At 38.2% G+C, this 19,912-nt stretch overlaps 4 protein-coding genes across 4 annotated transcripts; 1 reads left to right on the top strand and 3 right to left on the bottom strand.

The window, feature by feature from the left end:
- Positions 1-367: 367 nt before the first annotated feature.
- GCK72_014167 (uncharacterized protein) lies at positions 368-4,876 on the bottom strand (the record flags this gene model as incomplete). Its single annotated transcript, XM_003107935.2, has 9 exons — positions 368-463; positions 566-818; positions 1,311-1,450; positions 1,503-1,699; positions 1,762-2,767; positions 2,821-3,609; positions 3,676-4,392; positions 4,488-4,741; positions 4,792-4,876. The coding sequence occupies 9 exons, from the start codon at positions 4,874-4,876 to the stop codon at positions 368-370; spliced, it is 3,537 nt and encodes a 1,178-aa protein (XP_003107983.2).
- A 403-nt stretch (positions 4,877-5,279) lies between these two features.
- Positions 5,280-5,799, bottom strand: GCK72_014166 (uncharacterized protein; the record flags this gene model as incomplete). The annotated part of the gene is made up of 2 exons (XM_003107843.2): positions 5,280-5,444; positions 5,488-5,799. The coding sequence occupies 2 exons, from the start codon at positions 5,797-5,799 to the stop codon at positions 5,280-5,282; spliced, it is 477 nt and encodes a 158-aa protein (XP_003107891.2).
- Positions 5,800-6,403: 604 nt separating this feature from the next.
- Positions 6,404-7,935, top strand: GCK72_014165 (uncharacterized protein; the record flags this gene model as incomplete). The annotated part of the gene is made up of 7 exons (XM_003107720.2): positions 6,404-6,469; positions 6,534-6,740; positions 6,786-7,059; positions 7,102-7,258; positions 7,312-7,579; positions 7,623-7,704; positions 7,790-7,935. The coding sequence occupies 7 exons, from the start codon at positions 6,404-6,406 to the stop codon at positions 7,933-7,935; spliced, it is 1,200 nt and encodes a 399-aa protein (XP_003107768.2).
- A 626-nt stretch (positions 7,936-8,561) lies between these two features.
- Positions 8,562-11,117, bottom strand: GCK72_014164 (uncharacterized protein; the record flags this gene model as incomplete). The annotated part of the gene is made up of 6 exons (XM_053730163.1): positions 8,562-8,750; positions 8,809-8,984; positions 9,031-9,320; positions 9,372-9,747; positions 9,917-10,102; positions 11,072-11,117. 6 exons carry the CDS (start codon positions 11,115-11,117, stop codon positions 8,562-8,564), a joined length of 1,263 nt encoding a protein of 420 aa, XP_053584935.1.
- Between the last annotated feature and the right edge of the window lie 8,795 nt (positions 11,118-19,912).

The following is a 19,912-nucleotide window of genomic DNA, read 5'->3' as shown; positions in this document are numbered from 1 at the left end:
ATGTTCGTGAATTATAAACTCAATAAATCTACCTACCTTGAAAAAGTGCAATAAAGATATCACATTTTTCCCGATTAGCTCTGCTTTTGCTGTATCAATAGAACAGGGAGAACATTAAAGAAAAACGAGTTTATCTAAGCAAACGATATATCACAGAAAAATTATGCTCTGAAATAGAAAATTGACTAAATTTCATTGTCGACAGCTTTGGTGAAATGGTATAGAAGAGAGCTCCAAAAACAAGAAAGCGAAGATACAACCAAAAAAGACCATGATTCAATAAATTAAAAAGAAAACGATGATGGCAAAAATATGTATTTTCGAAAGAAGGGGAATGTCGAGGCGGAAGTGATAAATAATGAATTGTTTAAAACATATCTCCGAGGAAGAAGTTGAGTCCACGATCAATAATGTAACATAGGACAAGATCTGCCGAGACGCACATCAGAAGAGCGTTACGGAGCTGTAAAAAGTAATTTTAATGAACAATTTCTTCATTAATTATATTGAAACTTGCGAATCGGAGAGCGGAATTCAAAGGATAATCCTGATTTTTTAAACTCACAGTTTCGGGAAGCGTGACAAGTTCGAATTGATTCATAAGATCTGTGGCTTGACCGCTTGCAAGTGTAAAAACAGCTCCACCAGAGAACATGATACTGTACAGCATAGCCTTGTTCTCGAAAAGGGACTCCATGAATGGTCTTCCTCGATAATTGACAGCAAACGTGCAAACTTGGAGAGCCATCGAAATGATGTATACAGTTGTGTTCAAAATGTTCGGTGTAAACTTCGCTTCAAGATCTGTTGGACCATCCCTGAAAAAAACAAAACTGTACATGAAGAAGGTGTGCACCCGGTGGCAAATCCATCCAGAAGCGACCTTAGTTCTTCACGAATTGCTTTCGGCGGGGATGTCGGCCCAAATCACATACAAACATGACCTGGTTCCTATCCGCCATTCTAAATCAACTACGCGGGGACGAACTAGCGAGAGATAGCTGGCAGTCGAGTGCGCTAACCACTCGACCACAGTGCAATGTCGGCGGGAGACGGAGAGTGTGTTTTATATTAGTCTGGCGAGCGGGCCGGCAGGCAAGCGAGTAGGAATTCAGTAAGAGACTTGTATGAATAGACTTGTACGCATAATAGCTTGGCACAGTTCTTACAACTGCGCTCCACTGAAATTCCATTGAAAAATATCTCTTTTTCTCTCAGTCTCTCAATATGACGCGCTATTTCCTTCGATTTCGGTAGAGCGCGGTTGTAAGAAGCGTATAGTGCTAATAGAACTGAAAATTTTAACTCACTTTGGATCCGCTTCATGTGCCAGCCCAACAATGTAAAGGAGACAGGAGAAGTGAACAACAAATTGAAGTGTTACAGTCAGGAGAGTATACGCGTTGAAGATGTTAGCCATAGGTCGTTGGCGAGACAGAGTTTTCAGTGGCTAAATAAAGTTTGTTCAACTGATTAGTTTTCTCTTTTGTTTTTTTTATTACCTTAGACTTTGAAATGAAGAGGAAACAAGCAGCCAGTAAGAGGCCTTGAACAGTAGCTTGAGTATCGCTGAATTTGACACCGTCCAGATAAAGAGCAGAGAGGGAGTAGGCAGAGACAAGAGCATTGAGTGCTAAGATTTTGAACATTTGAAGAGTGGTGACGAGAGTACAACGACCTTGTTTGATGACGTGACAGACTGAAACATGAAAATTCAATTGAAGACCTGTTTAAAGACAAAATATATTAAAATATTCTCACTTGAAGCGATAGACGTGTATTTGCTAGTGAATGGTGCTGCGATAGAAGCATCTCCCAATTTTATCACTAGAGCTTTTTCTTCATCTTCTAATTCTTTCATAAGACTTTCCAGGCGAGCTTGAGCTGGGTTGTTGGCCATCGGCGACGGAGCTGTCCGCGCGCGAGCACCAGGAGGAGCATCACGACGAGATGTGTTGGGAACAGCAGGTGCACCAGGAGCATTTGGACGAGGAGGAATCGTAGCTCCTCCACGAACCAATGATTTAGCTTCTTCAATCTTTGCCTTTCTTTCCTTTTCTTTTTCCGCAGCTTTTTCGGCGTCATAGGGATTGGTAAGCAGTGCGACACCAACATTTGAATGTTTCAACGCGCCAACGTCGTTGGTGCCGTCGCCACACATCAGAGTAACTTTCCCCAAAGATTTCAATTCATTGATAACTCTTTCCTTTTGCTTCGGAGCCATTCGGGCAAAAACTTTGACATGTAGAACTAATTCTCTGAGGAAAGTGTGTTCATTGTGTACCAAATGGTGGAATGCAGATCCAGTAAGACAAAACTCGTGTGATTTGAAAAATGCTATTCTTTCCATTTTGTTGATAGTTTTAGGCTTCAAGGGTAGCTCAATAAGACCATCGACCGATTTCCAGACCCAATTCACGCCATCCTCCGGTTCATCAAGGACCAGGGTTGGCAACGACTTTTTAGTGAATTTGAGTACATTTGCAACATGACAGGCTGTCAATGGATTGTCTCCGGTAATCATAACAACAGCATGGGAACTATCTATGATTTCTCGGATCATGGATTTGGTATCACTTTTCAGAGGACATGAAATCACTACGAAACCGGCAAAGACAAGATCATTCTCGAAGCTCTCTCGTTTTTTATCACGTAGTTCACCAACTCGAGTTTCACCGAGTTTCCGAATTCCCATAGCGAGAACACGTGCTCCTTGTCTGGTGAGACGAGTGTAAGCTGCATCATAATCATCAGGAAGATTCGTATACTGGAAGTGTGTGGTTATTTTTTCTATAAAGATGATTCTAAAAAATTACTCACCATATTTCTAAGCACTTCGGGGGCGCCTTTTACAGCTGCGATGAATACGGTATCAGAAGAGCCTGATGCTTGGTATCCAGCAACGACGGTCATTCGCTTCAAAGCCGATGAAAAATGGTATCGGTGGAAGATTTTTATTCCAGTGATTCCTTTTGAAGTCTTCGGTGGCATAACAGCATCTCCTTTTGTCAGACTCCAATCACACCAAGAAAGACAAGCTTTCTCAAGTGGATCACCGACAAGATCATCATCAAATCGAACGAGACTATGACACGATGCAAGAACTTGAAGACTTTCGAGGGGGAGATCTTCAACTTTTCGAATCATTCCTTCTTTCTCATTATTCAGAGCAACTCCTTCAACGACTAAATTGTCAGTTGTTAAAGTTCCAGTCTTATCGAAACAACAAATATCAACTTTTCCGGCAAATGGAATTCTGAATGGCTCTGTACAGAAAATTCCAAGCTTTTGAAGAGCCATCAGTGATGAATTGACGGCTAGAGATAATTCAATAGGAAGCTCGGGCGGAATGACAGAAGTCAAGATGAGAGTACACTCAAGGAATAACTTGTATTTACTTCTAGTTTCATCAATTGATCCTTTAATCCAAAGATATGCAGCAGCTGCAATTGCGAAGATAAGAAGGAAGAGGATGAAGCAAAATGTTTCCAAATTGTTAGCAGTTGCTTTCTTAACGCCGAACATGATTGTACGGAGAAGTTTTCCTTGCGATGTGTTGAAACCGGTACGGATGACGTAACATATACAGTTCCCATCAGGAGATTTCACCTTAAACATTTACAATCATTATTTTAAAAATTAGGCATTTTGAAAGTTTTGAAAATCAAAACTTACCATTCCATCAGCAGCTTTTCCAGGAGCTGTATGCTGTACAACTTTGGTTCCTCCGAAAATAACGTGAAGTCTACTATCCGTATCAATATCGAACATTTTACATTTCTCAACATCTTCAATCGGCTCTTTCATTTGTGGTACACTTTCTCCGGTCAGCATCGATTCATCAACAATACAAGGTCCTCGTAAAAGCAATAGATCACATGGAACGCATTCATCTTCACCACCTCTTCCAATAGAAACAATGTCTCCAGCTACGAGCTCTTCGGTTTTGATTTTTTGCCATTTTTTACCGCGCAGAACATTGATCATATACGTTTTATTTCCCATATTACGTATTTCGGCCATATTCTTCATTTGCTGCTTGACAAGAGTTGCTTCGAAAGTCATCAACATGAAAAGGGTGAAAAGTGAATAATACCACATATCTTCGAGGCACCATAATCCAACGCAGAAAACTTGGAAGACGAAAAATGGTGCAGTAGCTCTTTCGATGAACATCTCCAAGAATTGAGGAACAACCATTTCCGTTTTGTTATCTCCCAATAGATATTTTGCTTCTTTAACTTGATCTTCAGTATCAAATCCATGAGATTTTTGGAAAAACTCCATAGATTTAGAGGTATCCAATACTTTAGTTTGGAAACTCTGACTCTCATCTTCCCATGTATAATGAACTCGTTGAAACTCGAACCACAGTTTTGTCTGCTGATCGCGCTGAAAAAATTCAGTTCATGCGGCTACAATAAGTTGAAGTAACTTGATTTAAAAAATATTCAAGATCAGTTGCTGCTATCGATCGAGTTTCTTACTTTTGTTCTCATCAGTGGAACTAGTTCTGGCCATCCATTATTTTGTGTAGGCTCCACACAGACGTGTGATGATTTCTGAACGTCTTTTTGCTTGGAGCACATGAAGAAGCATCGAACAGGCATCAACCAGTGACAGAAAAGTAAAACGAGACATAGTAGCACAAAAATGACGGCATAACCGAGCATTCCAAGTTCATAATACTCGTCATATCCAAAGTTGTTGAACCAGACATACGTCCAGATAGCAGTGACAACTGAAAAAGTCGCAGAATAATTGATTCAATTAATTAAACTCAAAAATTACCGGCGAATGGAGGCACATAAAGATGACTTGCTATAGGCCTTATGTTATACGGCGTTATGGAATCTACTAACTGGTCGAGACCCATAGTTTCCGGGTCGGCGGAACCCTGAAAACCAATATTGAAATCGTGAGAACAGCGTGTTTGTAAGTATAATAAAAAACGATTTAGAAACGTTAGTAAACTATTTGAACCACATGAAACCGTTCGAGAATATAGCATTTTTGGCCCCTAAAAAGTATAATTTATTTCAGATTCTCCTGTGCCATGTACAATAAAAGGTTTCACTTAATAAATACAAAAATTAACAACAAGTCAAAAACTCTAACAAAACCAAGACGGGCATGGGTAAGAGAGGCGAGAGAAGACGAGATACCCAATGAAACAGGAGACGCGGAGGTCGGAAAGGGAATTTTTGGGTCTGATGAGAGAAATAGACAGGATAAGGGAACACCAGGAGTTGTGATAGTTAAACGGAAACATCAACGATTCACTTCTTAGCAGCGGCTGCTGGTTTTGTTGTGAACGGCTTTCCGATGTCCTTTCCTCGTAGTTTGACCCCAAGAGCACGTTCCATCTTGGCGAGAATCTGCTGATTTGGGACCGCTTTACCGCTTTCGTATTCTCCGACTACTTGTGGCTTCTCATTGATTTGCTGAAATAAGACAAGTACTTTTTAATTCAAAAATTGTATATACCGTCGAGAGGTCCTTTTGCGTCCATCCTTTGGTAGCTCGAGCTTGTTGCATTACTTTTCCGAGTGACAAGGTGACTTTCTCATGGTGAAGCTCTTCAGTTTCCTCGTCAAGTCGGAGGGTGTTTTTGTTAGCGGAATGTTGGCGATTTCCACCTGACATAGTCTTCTTCTCCGTTGAGATTTCAACTCCTGCACGCTGGGCAGCATTCAGTTGTGAAGCGGACTTCAACGTTTTGTTAACAGGCCCACGCTTTGTGATCATGGTGACAGTGTTTGGGTCGGTGTCGGAAGCTGGGCAGCCGTACTTGGACATTTTGAAGTTGGAGTGGAGAGAAGGAAGTGTGAGAGTTCTGAAAACAAACAGAATTAAGTTACGTTTATATAAGATCACAAAAAATGAGAAATATTGCACAATCTGATTGGTTAAAGTGCTTAACGAGGAAAACTATCGCGAATAGATCATTACATTCTGTTTTCTTTTAATTATTCGTATTTGTAAAACTTTAATATGATTTTTAGAAGATAAAACTGCGCATTCATGAATACTTCTTAAAATTACTGATAAGAAAAGCAGCAAAGCTTGTGTTCCTTTTTCGAGAAAATTCCACGGAGGTTTTGTTGGAATTCGCCACGGTCCGCAAACACCAAAACGTAAAGTTGCAGAGTGTTTCAAAAATTGTTTTTTTTTTCGAATAAAAATAGCAATTTCTCTCACAATACCTCATTTTTTGCTTACTCAAGTAATTACTCTCATTTTTAATTTTTTTTAAATTGAACCCGCTTAGGAAACAAAGCTTTTGAAAATCTTTTAATCTGAAAGACACTATCAAGCAGACCTGAAAAAGCATTTTCTTGCTAGCTTTATTTTCTCTCCTTTTTTGACTACGATCCTAAATCTGAGAAGTTCCTTTCAGAAAATGTCAAACTCTGAAGATCGCCGCAAAAGTTCGAAGAAGTTGATTAACGAAGTCCTACGACAGGTGGTGAGTTTGAAACTGCCTCGGGTTACTGTAGAAGTCTCAGCTCTATTCTAAATGTATGTTCCAGGTTTCCAATGAGAAAATAGAGCAAATTAGAAATCGACCACAAAAGAATGCTACCGAAAAATTCAAGGAAAATCATGCAGTTGCCGAAGAACTTAAAAAGCAAATTGCCGAACTATCTCATATTCGAAAAACCGAAACTGTTGCAACAAGAATTCAGAAAATCGATTTAGCTGTTGCAACATTGCAAGAACAATCGAAACCTTTGAGAGTAAGATGCAAATATTGAACCTGAAATGTCAAACAGTAATTTCAGAAAGCTTTGAACTCGGGATTATACTCAACAGATACTGAACTTATGGAACTCGTTGCTCAAACGACCCGTGAAACTCTGCTTGAAATCGGATCAAGTGCCGCTATTGATCCAGTTGAAGTTGGAATGAAGATTTCTGTTGCACTGAAACAAGTCTCTGCTGCTGCCAAACATTACGTGCCAGATAAAACTGAATGGTGTGACGAGTGGATCGTTGATGAAGATATGGAACAAGTGGATGAGCTGTACAACGACATGTATAGAGATACTAATATTTGTTAGTTACATGCAAATTTGTAATTTAAAACAATATTTACAGCTGAATCTCATCGTTTTGCTGCACCACTCGGGTATTTCCATCGATATGGCCGTGAACTACATTTGTTCAGTAAGAGTGTTCTACCAGATTCCAAACAACACAGGGAAGCTATTATCAGACCTGCAGTTTATCCATTCAACGTTGATGTTGATTTCATGTGAGTATTCATGACTCGTATTAGCGCTTAATGTTCATAAAAAATCTTTTTAGTCTGCAACTTGTCGATGTGGATCGCGCTGAAAAGCAGAAAAAGGTTCGCGAAAAGGCTGAGAAGGGATCCAGAAAGAAAGAGAAAGCGGAACTGGTCAAAGTGAACGATAAAGTAAACCAAGCTGATAATGTACAGAGCGAAGAAGTATCTATTTCGAGAGAACTCAAGCATGTACTGAGTGTATTCAAGAAAGAGCTCAAAAAAAGACAGACAGACAAACTGTCATACTACGAATTCGTCACAAATCCCAAAAGTTTTTCACGGACGGTTCGTTTCTTGCTGGTATTTTTTCAAACAAAAATAATTCCAGGTCGAAAATATGTTTTATGTATCCTATCAAATGCGTGATCGCGAAATGTTTCTTGTTGAAGAAGATGGTGTTCCAATTCTCAGTATGTTTTGTGTTTTTCAATTCGTCGAAATCTAATAATGAGATTTTAACCCACGAATTATTAAATCCAATGTTTTCCTTTTCAGAGAGACCTGGACCATGGGCAAACGATCAAGAAAGAAAGCAGGCTGAAAAGGAAAATTCAACCCATGGTGTGATGTCACTTAGCTATGAAGAATGGAAGCTTCTTTCTCGAGGATTCAAGTCATCTATTATTGAACCGTTAGATTAGGTTACATTTATAGTTTTATCGAAATTCTGAACTTTTGTCATTACATTTCCTGACCTCTGTGAATTTTTTTTCTGAACCGGTCAATGAAATATTATTGTTTTATTTTGGGTTTTTAATTAAAAGAAACAGTGTATTTTTCAAAAAGCGAGAAGAATGAGGTGTCTGACAAGAGAAAAACGCTACGTAAGACAAAAATACTAGAAAGAGGACAAAGAATGAGTGAGAAAATCACCCGTATTTTCAATACAACGAAATCGATTTGGGTCTGCGGTGGGATTGGGAAAAGGGGAAACTTCAAAATTTGGAAGTAAAATGATAATGAAGAAAACGCAAAGGAACGAAGCCGTTTAAAAGGCAAGAAATTTCGTATTAAACCCATAAAAAAGGCGGCGGAGCAGTTGTAATGTCAATAATATTGAGGCGCTGACGGGCGTTTTTTGGCAAAGACATGGTACATTTGGAGTGATTTTGTGGTAAAACATGGAAGAACAGCACCCGGAACATCATCGGGGTGGAAGGAGAAAAACCAAGGGAATTTGAAAAAGTCTACTGGCAGCAGGGAAAACTAGCTTCACAGAAAAATGAGAAGGGAATTGGAAAATGTACAAACATAATGAGAGTAGTAATCATTCGAATGCGGGTCTGGCACTTCCAGTTCGGCTTCCACGCGGTCGTACTCGCCGAAAGGCACTACAGACTTGTGAATATGAAATGGGACAGTCGAATCTTCGTGGTACCGGACGTCGGATGTCTCCTTCGAACCACCGAAGCATTGGAAACCAAAACTCTTTTGCTTGATGGTTTTGTACGGATAGCTGGAAGAAAATAACTTTCTTGATAATCAACAATTTCGCTTTAATGTATGATACTTACCCTTATTGAAGGATGGGCGGCTTGTGTATGATACGCCCAGAACACTCGTGTACATGCGAAATACGATAGAATCACATCAATTGTGTAATGTCCATGAGAAAGAACTAGAAAGACCACACCAACAGCACAGACGAGCCACGAAAGCCAATGAAGAATGTAGAATCGTCGTGGGGAATCTAAAGATTTTTGAGAATGTTACACATTTCTGAAAGTAAAACTTACATTCTCCGATGAAAAGTGCTGACACCACAAGAACAAGAGTATGTCCACTGTAGATGTAGTCACCACAAAGAGTCACTTTTTGATCATCGAACAAATTGAGTCCGAGTCCAAACATACTCCAGATTCCACGCATCACAATTAATGAGAATGTTGCATTTTCACCAAGACGTGGTGAGCATTGGAAATCTTCATCGGCTTTCGGCACTGGTGTCACCATCATTGTGATACATCTCATACCATAAAGAATTGACCCGATAAAACAGAGCCGCCGGAGAACGATCCATCGATGCCTGAATTTTTTAATACGAAAAGTTCGGGGAAGAAATGAGAAAAAAACACACCTATGGAATAGAATGAGAATAAGAAGAGATACAAACGATCCTATCATTAGATTCTCACATAACCTGAGTCCCCATGGAATTTTCGTCGTCAGTTCGAATACGATATCCGGGAGAGGAGGAGTCAGTGGATATCGTTCATGAATCCATGATAGTGTAATTGTATTTCCAGCAGCGGCGACCACTAGCATGAGAAATGCCACTAACGTTTTTAAGGGTGTTTTAGGGAATCGATCATGTGGACTCGCGGGTTTATCACCGGGCATATCCAACCGTACAGCATGTGATGGTCCTTCTTCTGGTAACAACGGAGCGTCGTCAGCCGTTTCAGAATCAGAACTGGAGGCGGCTGATCCACAGATTCGTCTTGATGATCGGGCTGAAAAGTAATCGAAATTTAAGAAGTGATTTGAATGAAGTGTCGTCTAATTTTAAGAGTAAACATTCTAAAAATTTTCGAAAACAGAAAGGTCGTTGTCTAATTTATTAGGTGAGGCAAAGGAGAGTACTGTATTCTATGGTAAATACATGAATGATTGAAAACGAACCACTGGTAATAATATCTTCATCGTCCATTTTTTCTCCAGTTTTCTTCTTTTCGTTCTGATGACTGTTTCGGCTGCTCGCCACTCCGTCCGTTTCTTCTTCTTCGTCTTGAACACCGTCGTGCTGCTTGTCTACGTTCTCAGCAGCACTTTCCGAACCTTGCTCCTTCTCCTGTTCACCGTTTTCGTCTGGAAAAAGAAAAAAATAGGATGGCAAGTATGAAAAATGAATGATTTAAAGTGAGAAAGTTTTGAAATATTTTGATATTTCAAAAGAAATCAACTAAAAAATATTTGTTGCCAGTATGAGGAAAGATGCCAATGCTCGCGTCTTTGTTTTTATTCTTCCCCACTATTCCAATTATTCCCCAGGGTCTCATAGGCGCCAAGTTAAGAAGCGGAAGAGAGAAAACGAAAATAGAGATAGGAGGAGCGACTTATGTAAATGGAAAGAAAAAAATGAGGAAGAGTTCTGCCAGGCACGAGGACCGATTTTACCAAAGGTGGTGACGGAATCAGTGACAAATGACAAATATAGGTTAGATATGTCATAGGAAGAGAGTAAGAGCTTATGCGTGTGCCTATGTGTGTACAAATGAAAAAGGAAACGATGTCTCGACGAGAAAAGAAGAGAGATGTTGTTTTTGAGCCTTTTTTGATACAAATAATGTATTCCAGACAGAGAGATAGATGTACAGAATGTACGGATCTTGAAAGATTTTCAACGACAAAAAGTGTATGTAGAATTTAAGAAAACATGCATATCGTCAAGGTAAAAATCAAATGATGTTAAAAAAAATAGAGTATAAGAGATCATTTTAGAGACGGTAGTTTCTTCTTTTGATAAGAGAGAAAATTTTGCTGTACACTTGCACACAAAACCATGATTTAGTCGATGGTTTCCCATTTTATTAGGAGGAGTAATTGTTTAAAAAGGTTACAGAGAATACGATAAATAATTCAATAGCAAAGAAATATGAAAGGAAGTTGCGTTCTTTGTGGAAACAACAGTTTACTGAAAAGTTGACAAAAAACCAAAAATAAGAGACGTAGACCGAAATGAAACGAAAGAACATGATGTGTATTGTTCGTCTTCGGTTATTGACTTACTATAATAATAATAATAATAATTTTTGCTCAGAAAAGGATACTACTTACCATCATTGATCGATCCATAATTCGTATAATGGTAGTTCCTGATCATTTTATTTTGTTCAAAAACAGGTGTTTCTATCGATTTCAATTTTCATACAAGGTTTTGAATATAATAGTCTCTAATATACAGACATGTCACATGAAACAACGTTCGATGATTATGATGATGGGCAGGTGATCTTATCGCAAATGATACCAAACTGATTGTTCTATTCCCAGCAGTATTAGTTTACAAACTAGTTTTTTTTGTTGATTTCACAGGTAAACAAAATGGTATGCACAAAGAGTCTCGCGTCTGATGGGGGAGGGAACGAAAGGTGTGATAACTTGATAACCAAATATCTCAGGGAGACAGAAATTGAACTTTGCCGAGGTGGATAGAAAAAAACTAGTGTGTCGAGTCGATCAAGTTTTTTGGTTGCTTGGGAGAGAAGAAGAAGGGGAAGAAGCTTGGAAAGGGAAGAGAATAGTACATAGATCAATGAATCAATCGTCGATCGGTTGGTGGATGTATTTTTTCTTATCAGTTTTCACTTTATACGGTGATCTGATCAATTGGATAATGAAATGAACAGTCCTTTGTTTCCAAAGTGAATCTTATCACATTTTATCATTCCTTTGATGCCGAGATCGGCGGTGGCTTATTGAGCAAATAAATGGACAAACATGGAGGAAGGAATGAGTAGTGTCCGAAAATGATACTGAGTGGGTGGAAATGTTTCCTTTTTTTTTTAGAAAGAAAAAACAACAATGAAGATTTGAGTTATGCTTTCTAGAACCGTAGTGTCAAACTATAGTTTGTATCCGTAATTGAAAACTGATAACAAATTGTAAAACTTCAACAGAAAACTGATAAATGTTGCGACTCGGAACTCGAGGCATTTGAAAGACCAATTATGGTAGGAATGAGGTAAAATGCGATAAATCGAAAGAGAGAAAGAGAGTACGGACTGTCTTTTTGTTCTTATCAAACGGTAATATGCATCGAGAGAAAAGGAAAGGCGACAGATTATCTATACATACAACTACAATCGGAACTGAACAAAAAAAATTAGGAATGAGGGTGGAAAAATTGGGAGGTGAAAGAAGAAAAACCGTTTTTGAATGTTGGAGATAACAAGTAACATGATGATAAATTTCTTGCAAGAGGGGAAGGTTTTATTGTCAGGCGACTGAAATGACAACTGAAATTGAAGAAGAAGAAAAGATGGAGCAGACATTGTTACAGTATTCGTGATTGTTAGAAAGAAGAACAGATTGAAAGGAGAAAAAGCAACAACAAAAAAAGGATGAAAAACCATCTGAAGACTGAAGAACAGAGAGAAGAATGACGAAGGAATGTTGAAAAGGGCTTGAATCATAACAAAAAGACGCAACAATTTCTCATGATAAATTGAAAAGGAAATGATGAAAAGAAGTGGGTGGAGGAAAGGACAAAAACAGTTTCAGGACGGTTTTAAGTTTTTTTTTCGATTGAAGCAAAAATGCTTTAAATTAAGAATGGCCTGATAAAACACTAAAAGACTATACTATAGACGTAGAACAAAAAATTAATGAGAAGAAGAGCGAATGATAAGATTGAAATCGGAAGAGAGTTGTTGAATCAAGTCATTTGGGTTCCAGAGAACTCAAATTTGGAAAAGAGCAAAAGGTTCGAGAATGTATAAAACGTAATGTGAACGATCTCCCGATTCGAAAAAATAATTAGCAAAATCATGTGATGACCCTTTTACCTAATAAAAATTGAAACAAAAAGACAAAAGAAGGAGTTTAAAACAGCCTTGAAGAGACAAGGTTCTGATGAAATGACAAGAAACGGCGGACAGGAGTCAATGTCACATTTTCTCATCTTCTTCTCTCTGATCACCTATCTCTCTTCGAGAAGAGAGAAAAAGAATCAGATAGAATTAGAAGTAAAGAGACATAACGAAACCCGAATGAGACAGTATACTCATTAGGAAATTATATTCCGGAGATAGAAATGACCAGATGAAGAAAGAGAAAGAAGAAGGGGGTTGATGCTTGGTTTTCTTCCTCCGATTTGACCAGTAGCAGCTGTATATATCTGTCGACATGTCTGTGTCTGTGATTCCATCACTCTCTAATCCACTTTTTTCTCCAGGGGGCATCTCCGGTTGTAAACTATACACTACCTCACTATCTCACAACGGCACTCAACAGTCAGGAAGTAAATGAGGAGAAAATGAGAGAAAAAACATCAGGATGGTGAATAAAAGAAATCGAGTGCGAACGATGAAAACTAAGAATTTCGATTGAGAATCCGCAGGTATGTGGAATGAAAGTTAATAAATTGGAACGCTCATTTCTAGAGTCTCTCACTGATAAGAAACAGAAAATTTTGAAATATTTTGAGAATCTTGTCTCGAATTTCGGGTCAGTTCCTTTTCACTATCTAGATCAGCTGATCATGAAGCAAGAAGTTATTTTCTTTCGGCAATCAACAAATTTCTTCCGCAATACACACTTTCAGCCTATCAACGCCCTAAACAAACTTGGATGATAAAACTGTGAAGTCAAAGAAGCAAACTTTTGGTCATAGTGCCTGGAACATTTTGTAACAGTCTACGCCTAGGAAACAATACGATGAGTCATGCAAAAACAACGTCAACTGTTGGAGTTTCGAAATAGAATGATTGGAAGGTTCAGGAAAAATCGACACATATTTTCAATTCAATAGAAATATCATCAACAAATACTGAACAGAACGAGCGTAAATGAGTAGGCAGAGTAGTCGTAAGAGGAGAAGTTTTATGTTTATAAAAAGCGGATGACCTTCGGACACCCAAAAAGTTCACATGACATGGTGAATGGAATTGCTTTTTGAACACTAGGTGGGATTCATGAAAATTAGTTAGCTACTATCAAAACATACAGACACGGGGGAAATTGTCAACACACAAATATATGAAAATGCATATTTTGTGGCTCGGCACAGTAATAATTACTTACTTAAAATAGGATACAACAAATAGATTCAGAAAGTGTATAACTTATCTGAAAAAAAAACGACAATGGGTGATCAAGTACCCAACACGTGCCACACGAAAAGAATTCCTTCGTCTAACTAAATCTCTCGAATCCTAAACTTCGCTCTCTTGCTGTTCAGAGAGAGCTCATCTATCTATTATAACTGAGAGAGGGAGAAAAAAGGTTACTCGCATCTGCTTTATGAGATCGAACCGCCTAACATTGATCTTCTTGATCAATATTAATTCATTGAGGGAAGAAAAGAAAGAAGAGAGTGAGATCAAAAGGAAGTAACTATATTCATCATCAAGATAAGGAGGGAAAACAAAAAAGACTGCCGTCGGTGGTGTTAGAAGAAGAAGAAGCACAAAGAAGATTCAGATGAAATCGAGAATGAAACAAACATCGACAATCGAAAAAGAGAAAGAAAATCTGTTTTCTCTCTCTCTCTCTCTCTCTCTTTCAGAAAGAGAAAATATATTATAAATGACGAAGAAGAGACTTCGTTTTTTTTTCACTCGGCGCTGGCGCCGCTGTCTCTCTGTCAACGACTACAGTCAGCCAAATAGTCAAAGGAGGAGAAGAAATAGACATAGAGAATATTATGACGAGAGGGGCAGATACAGAAGGCACATTCGAATATGACGATGATGGGAGAGAAGAAAAAGGAGAAGTGAACGTAGAAGAACCAGTTCCCGACATCATTTTTCTCTGCTTCGGGACTTTTTTTCTCGTCAGATTAAACACTCTTCCACACATATTGTTGTTTTCAACTGTTACGGTGTTTGACTGAAACGGTGCCACTACATGGCTCAGGCGAAGAAAATAAGACGATTTATTCTCAGAGCTGATCAATTGACGTCATAACCATAGTCGTCGACAATGCATAAATAGATAGGCTAGTGTTTACCAAGAAGCTGAATAAGCAGAATAACTATCAAATATTGTATTAGTTTCATTATTACTAAGAAAGGTTATAATAGAGAATATGGAATTCTGAAAAATGTAAGAATCTCATTTTGAAATAAATCAACAGAAATGAAGGCACAAGTCATATCCAATCGGTGTTTTTTGATGAACTTTTTTTCAGAATAACACTCCTTACTCGTCCAATGGAGTATGTTTTTGAAAGAACCGGTAATTTTTCATTAGATGAATTTACCTGTTCGAAGACGTGCAGTATGAGAGAAGAGAGACTGAGAACAACAAACAACGTAAAATAATTGAAACTGGAGAGTAGGTGTGGTCGTAGTGATAAAAAAAGGTGACTGAAGAGTAGTCTAATCTGATGGACTAATGGAATAAAAGAAGAGGTGAAAGAGATTAGTTGAGTTTATGCAAAGTCGTGAATAGTAGATTTTTTCAAGTATAGATAAGTTTTGAGTACAATTCGATTGGTTTTTGTACTACTGATTAACATACAGAACTCTGTGGAATTACAAAAAATAGATGCCAATTCCCTTGTACAAATCTGTGCCTAAAATTGCACATGTTACAAATTTGACAAATGTTCCCGTGTGTCTTTTAAAAATTTGTTATTAATTTCAAATTGTAGTGGTCGAGATTCGGGCACATAGACCCTATGAAGCTTCCGAAGGCGACAAAAAACAGAAAAAGAGGGGAGAATCGGTTGAATGTCTCTATGTGTGTTTCGTCCCCCCACATACACAAATGTGTAATTTGTTGGCCATTTTCGACACGACGTCTTCAGGCCAGAAGCCATTGAGGAAAAGCATTATGGTCGAAATAATGGGCGGAGGTAGTTTTGTATGTGTGTGGGGCTATTCAGTCAAGAAGAGACAAAAAATAATGAAAGGGAATAGAATCAAAAACCGAATGTTTGACAGTAACCGTTGAAGGGGCGGCACAACATCTACATAATCCTCTTTTCTGAAATGATGCCGTAGAGGGAATAGGTAATCTGTATATGGTTTTTGCTGACATTTTTTATCTGAACAAGAGAGTTTGCAAAAAATAAACACGTCAAAAAACAGTTACAGTTCTCTCATCTGTTTCAATTCTTCCTCAGGTCACACCGTATGAATGTTTAGAAGACATCACACGGGTCGTCAGAGAAGATCGAAAAGAAATAAAGAAGACCGCACTAGAGTTTTAGAGACACTGACACCGATGAAACGATTGCATTTAACAAAAAAAGCAACTAAATGCGACATGGATGTACTAGTTCACCTACATATCTTCTCTTTAGTTAGAAACCAAAAAATAACTGAAATCAATAAAAAATGCAGAACGAAACATTTAATCAATACAAAAAAACAGTGCGAATACTGGTTTTCGACAAACATTAGGAGACAATCTCATGCCGAGTGACCTATTCTTTACGTAAAGAGGATTATGTCCAGGTGGGATGGCTAATCAAAAAACAACCGTTCTGGGAAAACAAGAGAGGATGGAATGTATGGTAATACTGTTGGTAAAGATGAATTAGACCTCGGATAGTTATTCAGATCGAAAAAAAAAGTGACATTAGACATTGAAAAATATAAGTATGGTCTTAATCGGATGGTTGCGTTTTCTGGGTTAGACAAACAAAAAACACTTGGATCCTATAAAGAGATGGAAGGTGAAAAACTAGAATAGAAAACTTTTTCTCGTGATTTCTATTTCTTTTTTGAATTTCGATTCCAAAAAATATAACTTTTCAACGAATAGAAATGAGGAAGCTGTGATGGTTTCCGTTCGTTTCACCTGCCCTAGGATTGGAAAAAGAAGAGAGATGCAAAAAAAAGAATGCGGCTTCGGCCGAAACAACAAAATAGGTAAACGATATGCGGGTGGTGATGGCCGATTCGTTCAATAGTAAAAAGAAAAGGAGAATTAGAGAACGAAGAAGATGAAGAAAACGAACAAATCGAACAAATCGAGGGGATATAGATGTACAGATCGAAGATGGAAAACGACGTGTTGTACGTGAGTGTTGTACAGATAATTTGACGCCGTCGATGGTGACAATTGCGGTTTTGCCCTTCGCCTTCTTCTTCTCCGCAACCAACATCTTCATATCATTTTATTGTCACACTATTTCAGGGAAGAATTGACGTTTCAGTAGATTAATCTTTTTTTGAAACTAACGGAGGGGCAAAACGACAGGAATTACTCAGGATATTGCAACTTCCGTATATACTTTGAAACATGAAACGAATGAAGAATGACGAATTTTCTAGTTTTTTTTTCGTCTCGAAAGCTAACGTTCAAGTGGTTCACTGTCAATTAGAAGTCCTAACGAGTAGGAAAGTCGAGATTCAGAAAAAAGTGACGAAGGTGTGAAAAGTGCAAAGTGGATCTCGAATGGTTTCCGATTCGCATCAATTAGAAGAGACAGCGTGTCGTATTTTATTTCATAAAATAGAGAAAACGAATGGGAAGAACTAAATTTCAGGCAATTTAGAACAGTAAGTGTCTGAATGCATGCAGATAGAACACGGAACAAAATGGATACTTTTGCTAGTAAAGAGGGGGACCTCTTGACTTTTTCGCAAATTTTTTCTTTCAAAAGTTGAATATAGAGATTTCAAACTGAAAATTTTCGCTTTAATTTTTGAAAGTCATTGGGATACTTGAATGGAAAAAACCATGCAGAGTTAAGAAAACAATTTAATGGTTTTCACTGTAAAAACCGTAACCATGAAATAAAAGGCTGAAACTTTTTGAAAGTTATGACTAAGCAAGTTGTGTAAAGAAAACCTAAAAAGAAGTGAGATTCTAGTGAACAAGAACAAAAAAGGGAGCACCCGTACCTCTTCCAACCACTTTACTATTCCCGAATACGAGTACTGGGCGGAAACGAGAAGAAGGGGGAACTCATTCGACCGAAAAAAAGAGAAAATACATGTGTATATTCAGGATGATGGTCATGTCATGGATGGCAAAAAAAGGGGGTTCAAACGTTTGAATTCGCATTGTGCCCTCCTCTTCCTCCCATTTTTACATAAGAGATAGGATCCGATGAGAGACGCCGACAAATGATTCAGGTTAGAGGAATAAATGAAATAGAAGAAGAAGGAGTGGAGACCCAGAAACACGGACCATGGAATCGATGCGAGGGAGCCGTCTGAAGAAGGAGCTCTCCCTTCTAGAAGGGTCCCAGCTTCTCTGTTTCTCTTAGTTTTTCTTCTTTTTTCACGAGTTGAGGACGCTTCGCTCCTTTTTTGGAGCACTGCAAAACGACGATGACGAAGAACGACGAACAAGATGGAGAGGGAGAGGTATAAGTTGATTAGATTCGCTACTGGAAGAAAACGAAGAAAGATGGAGAAAAGAAGTTTACGAAAAAGAAGATTTCCGAAGTAATCTCGATAATGCTCTTACAAGGGTATTCTGACGTAAGAGCTGAAAAACTAATTTATCCACAGTAAAGTTTTTCTGTGTAAAAATATACATTATCCTTCTGAGGGATTGAGAGATTCCTCTGAATATATTATGTATAACTGTGAAATTGATATGAGCATGACACGAGTGAATTTTATTCGTGAGTTTGGAATTTCAGAATACTAATATTTTTCAATATATACAATCCTATTCCGATTTCTATGGATCTCAAATGGTCAGTGAATATTGACACAGTTGGTAACTGACGGCATGCTGAGAGAGAACATCGATTAGAGAACAAGACGGATTTCTATTTACCCTCCAAAAACTACAAAACACTGTACTCACTATAAGTTTCAACAGAGTAAATGCGTACCTTTCTCCTCTGATGGAGTTGTTTTGATTTGTTTTCCGATCTTCGTCGTGTCCTCTATATTTTCTTGAACTTTGACAGCATCCACTAGAAATGAGATCTTTTCAAAAACAATCCAATTAAAATTAGAACTTAGACATGCAAAATTTAAGCGTGACACGCATAGCGCTCAGCAATTTTTATCAGTACGACGATCAACATTTTTTTTCGAGTACTCACCGATGGAGTCTGGAGCTTCGACATCTTTGTCGGTGGCTGGAATCACCCGAGATTCTTCGTCGACAATCTCCACCGTCACCGACATCCTGAAATGAGCCAATTAAAGCAGAAAAATGGCTATAGAGTAAAAAAAAGAATGTCAATGAAACGTGACTGATATGAAGTAATATGCTTGAATTATTATTTTTAAAAAGATTGGGGAAGAGAATTTCGAAAAAAGAAAAATAAACAATTACCATTATCCTTGAGAAGTGTCCGAAACAATATATAAATTGAGAGTGATAAATTTTAATGCAATTTGTAATTCGCGGCCCAGCGTTCCGCGAACACCATAACGGTAACATGCAGACATTGTATCAAAAAACGACTACTGTAGAACTAACAAATATCTTTCGATGATTATCGGTTGAAACTATCTGTAGTTTAGGCTGGGATAGAGATGTATAACACGAGATTGTAAAATAAAGAAACCCATTCGTTTTTACAAACAGAAAACGAGGAAGCAGGTGCACTCTGGTGGCAATAGTCGAAAAGAAACAGAAAGCCACTGCTTGAGAGGAATGTTTGAGGACATTGTTCCATACATTTTTCGTGGTTGAAAATGCAAAAATTGGCGATGTGGCGAGCTGCTAGACTCGAATGGGGAATAGGCAAAACGATATGATATGGAAAGCAAGAGGGGAAAGAAGAGGAAAAGAGAATGTGAATATAAACAATAGACGAGATCATATGAGGGTATACACCCCCTTCTTCATCGTTTTTGTTTATCAGTTTTGTCGTAGAAATAAACGCTGGAAGAGCCAGAAGATATCAGTTTTCAAAACAATAAACTATCAATTGCCTTAGCAATGAAAAACGGGAGAAGCAAGCAAAAAACTGGAGAATGAGCGCTTGTATTGATACGAGGGAAAGAGAAAAGACGAGGGCAGACGTTC

Source organism: Caenorhabditis remanei, chromosome IV, assembly GCF_010183535.1.
Source record: "Caenorhabditis remanei strain PX506 chromosome IV, whole genome shotgun sequence".
Classification (NCBI taxonomy): domain Eukaryota; kingdom Metazoa; phylum Nematoda; class Chromadorea; order Rhabditida; family Rhabditidae; genus Caenorhabditis; species Caenorhabditis remanei.
Note: the sequence above shows the minus strand (reverse complement) of the source record. Positions and strands in the feature narration are given on the sequence as shown.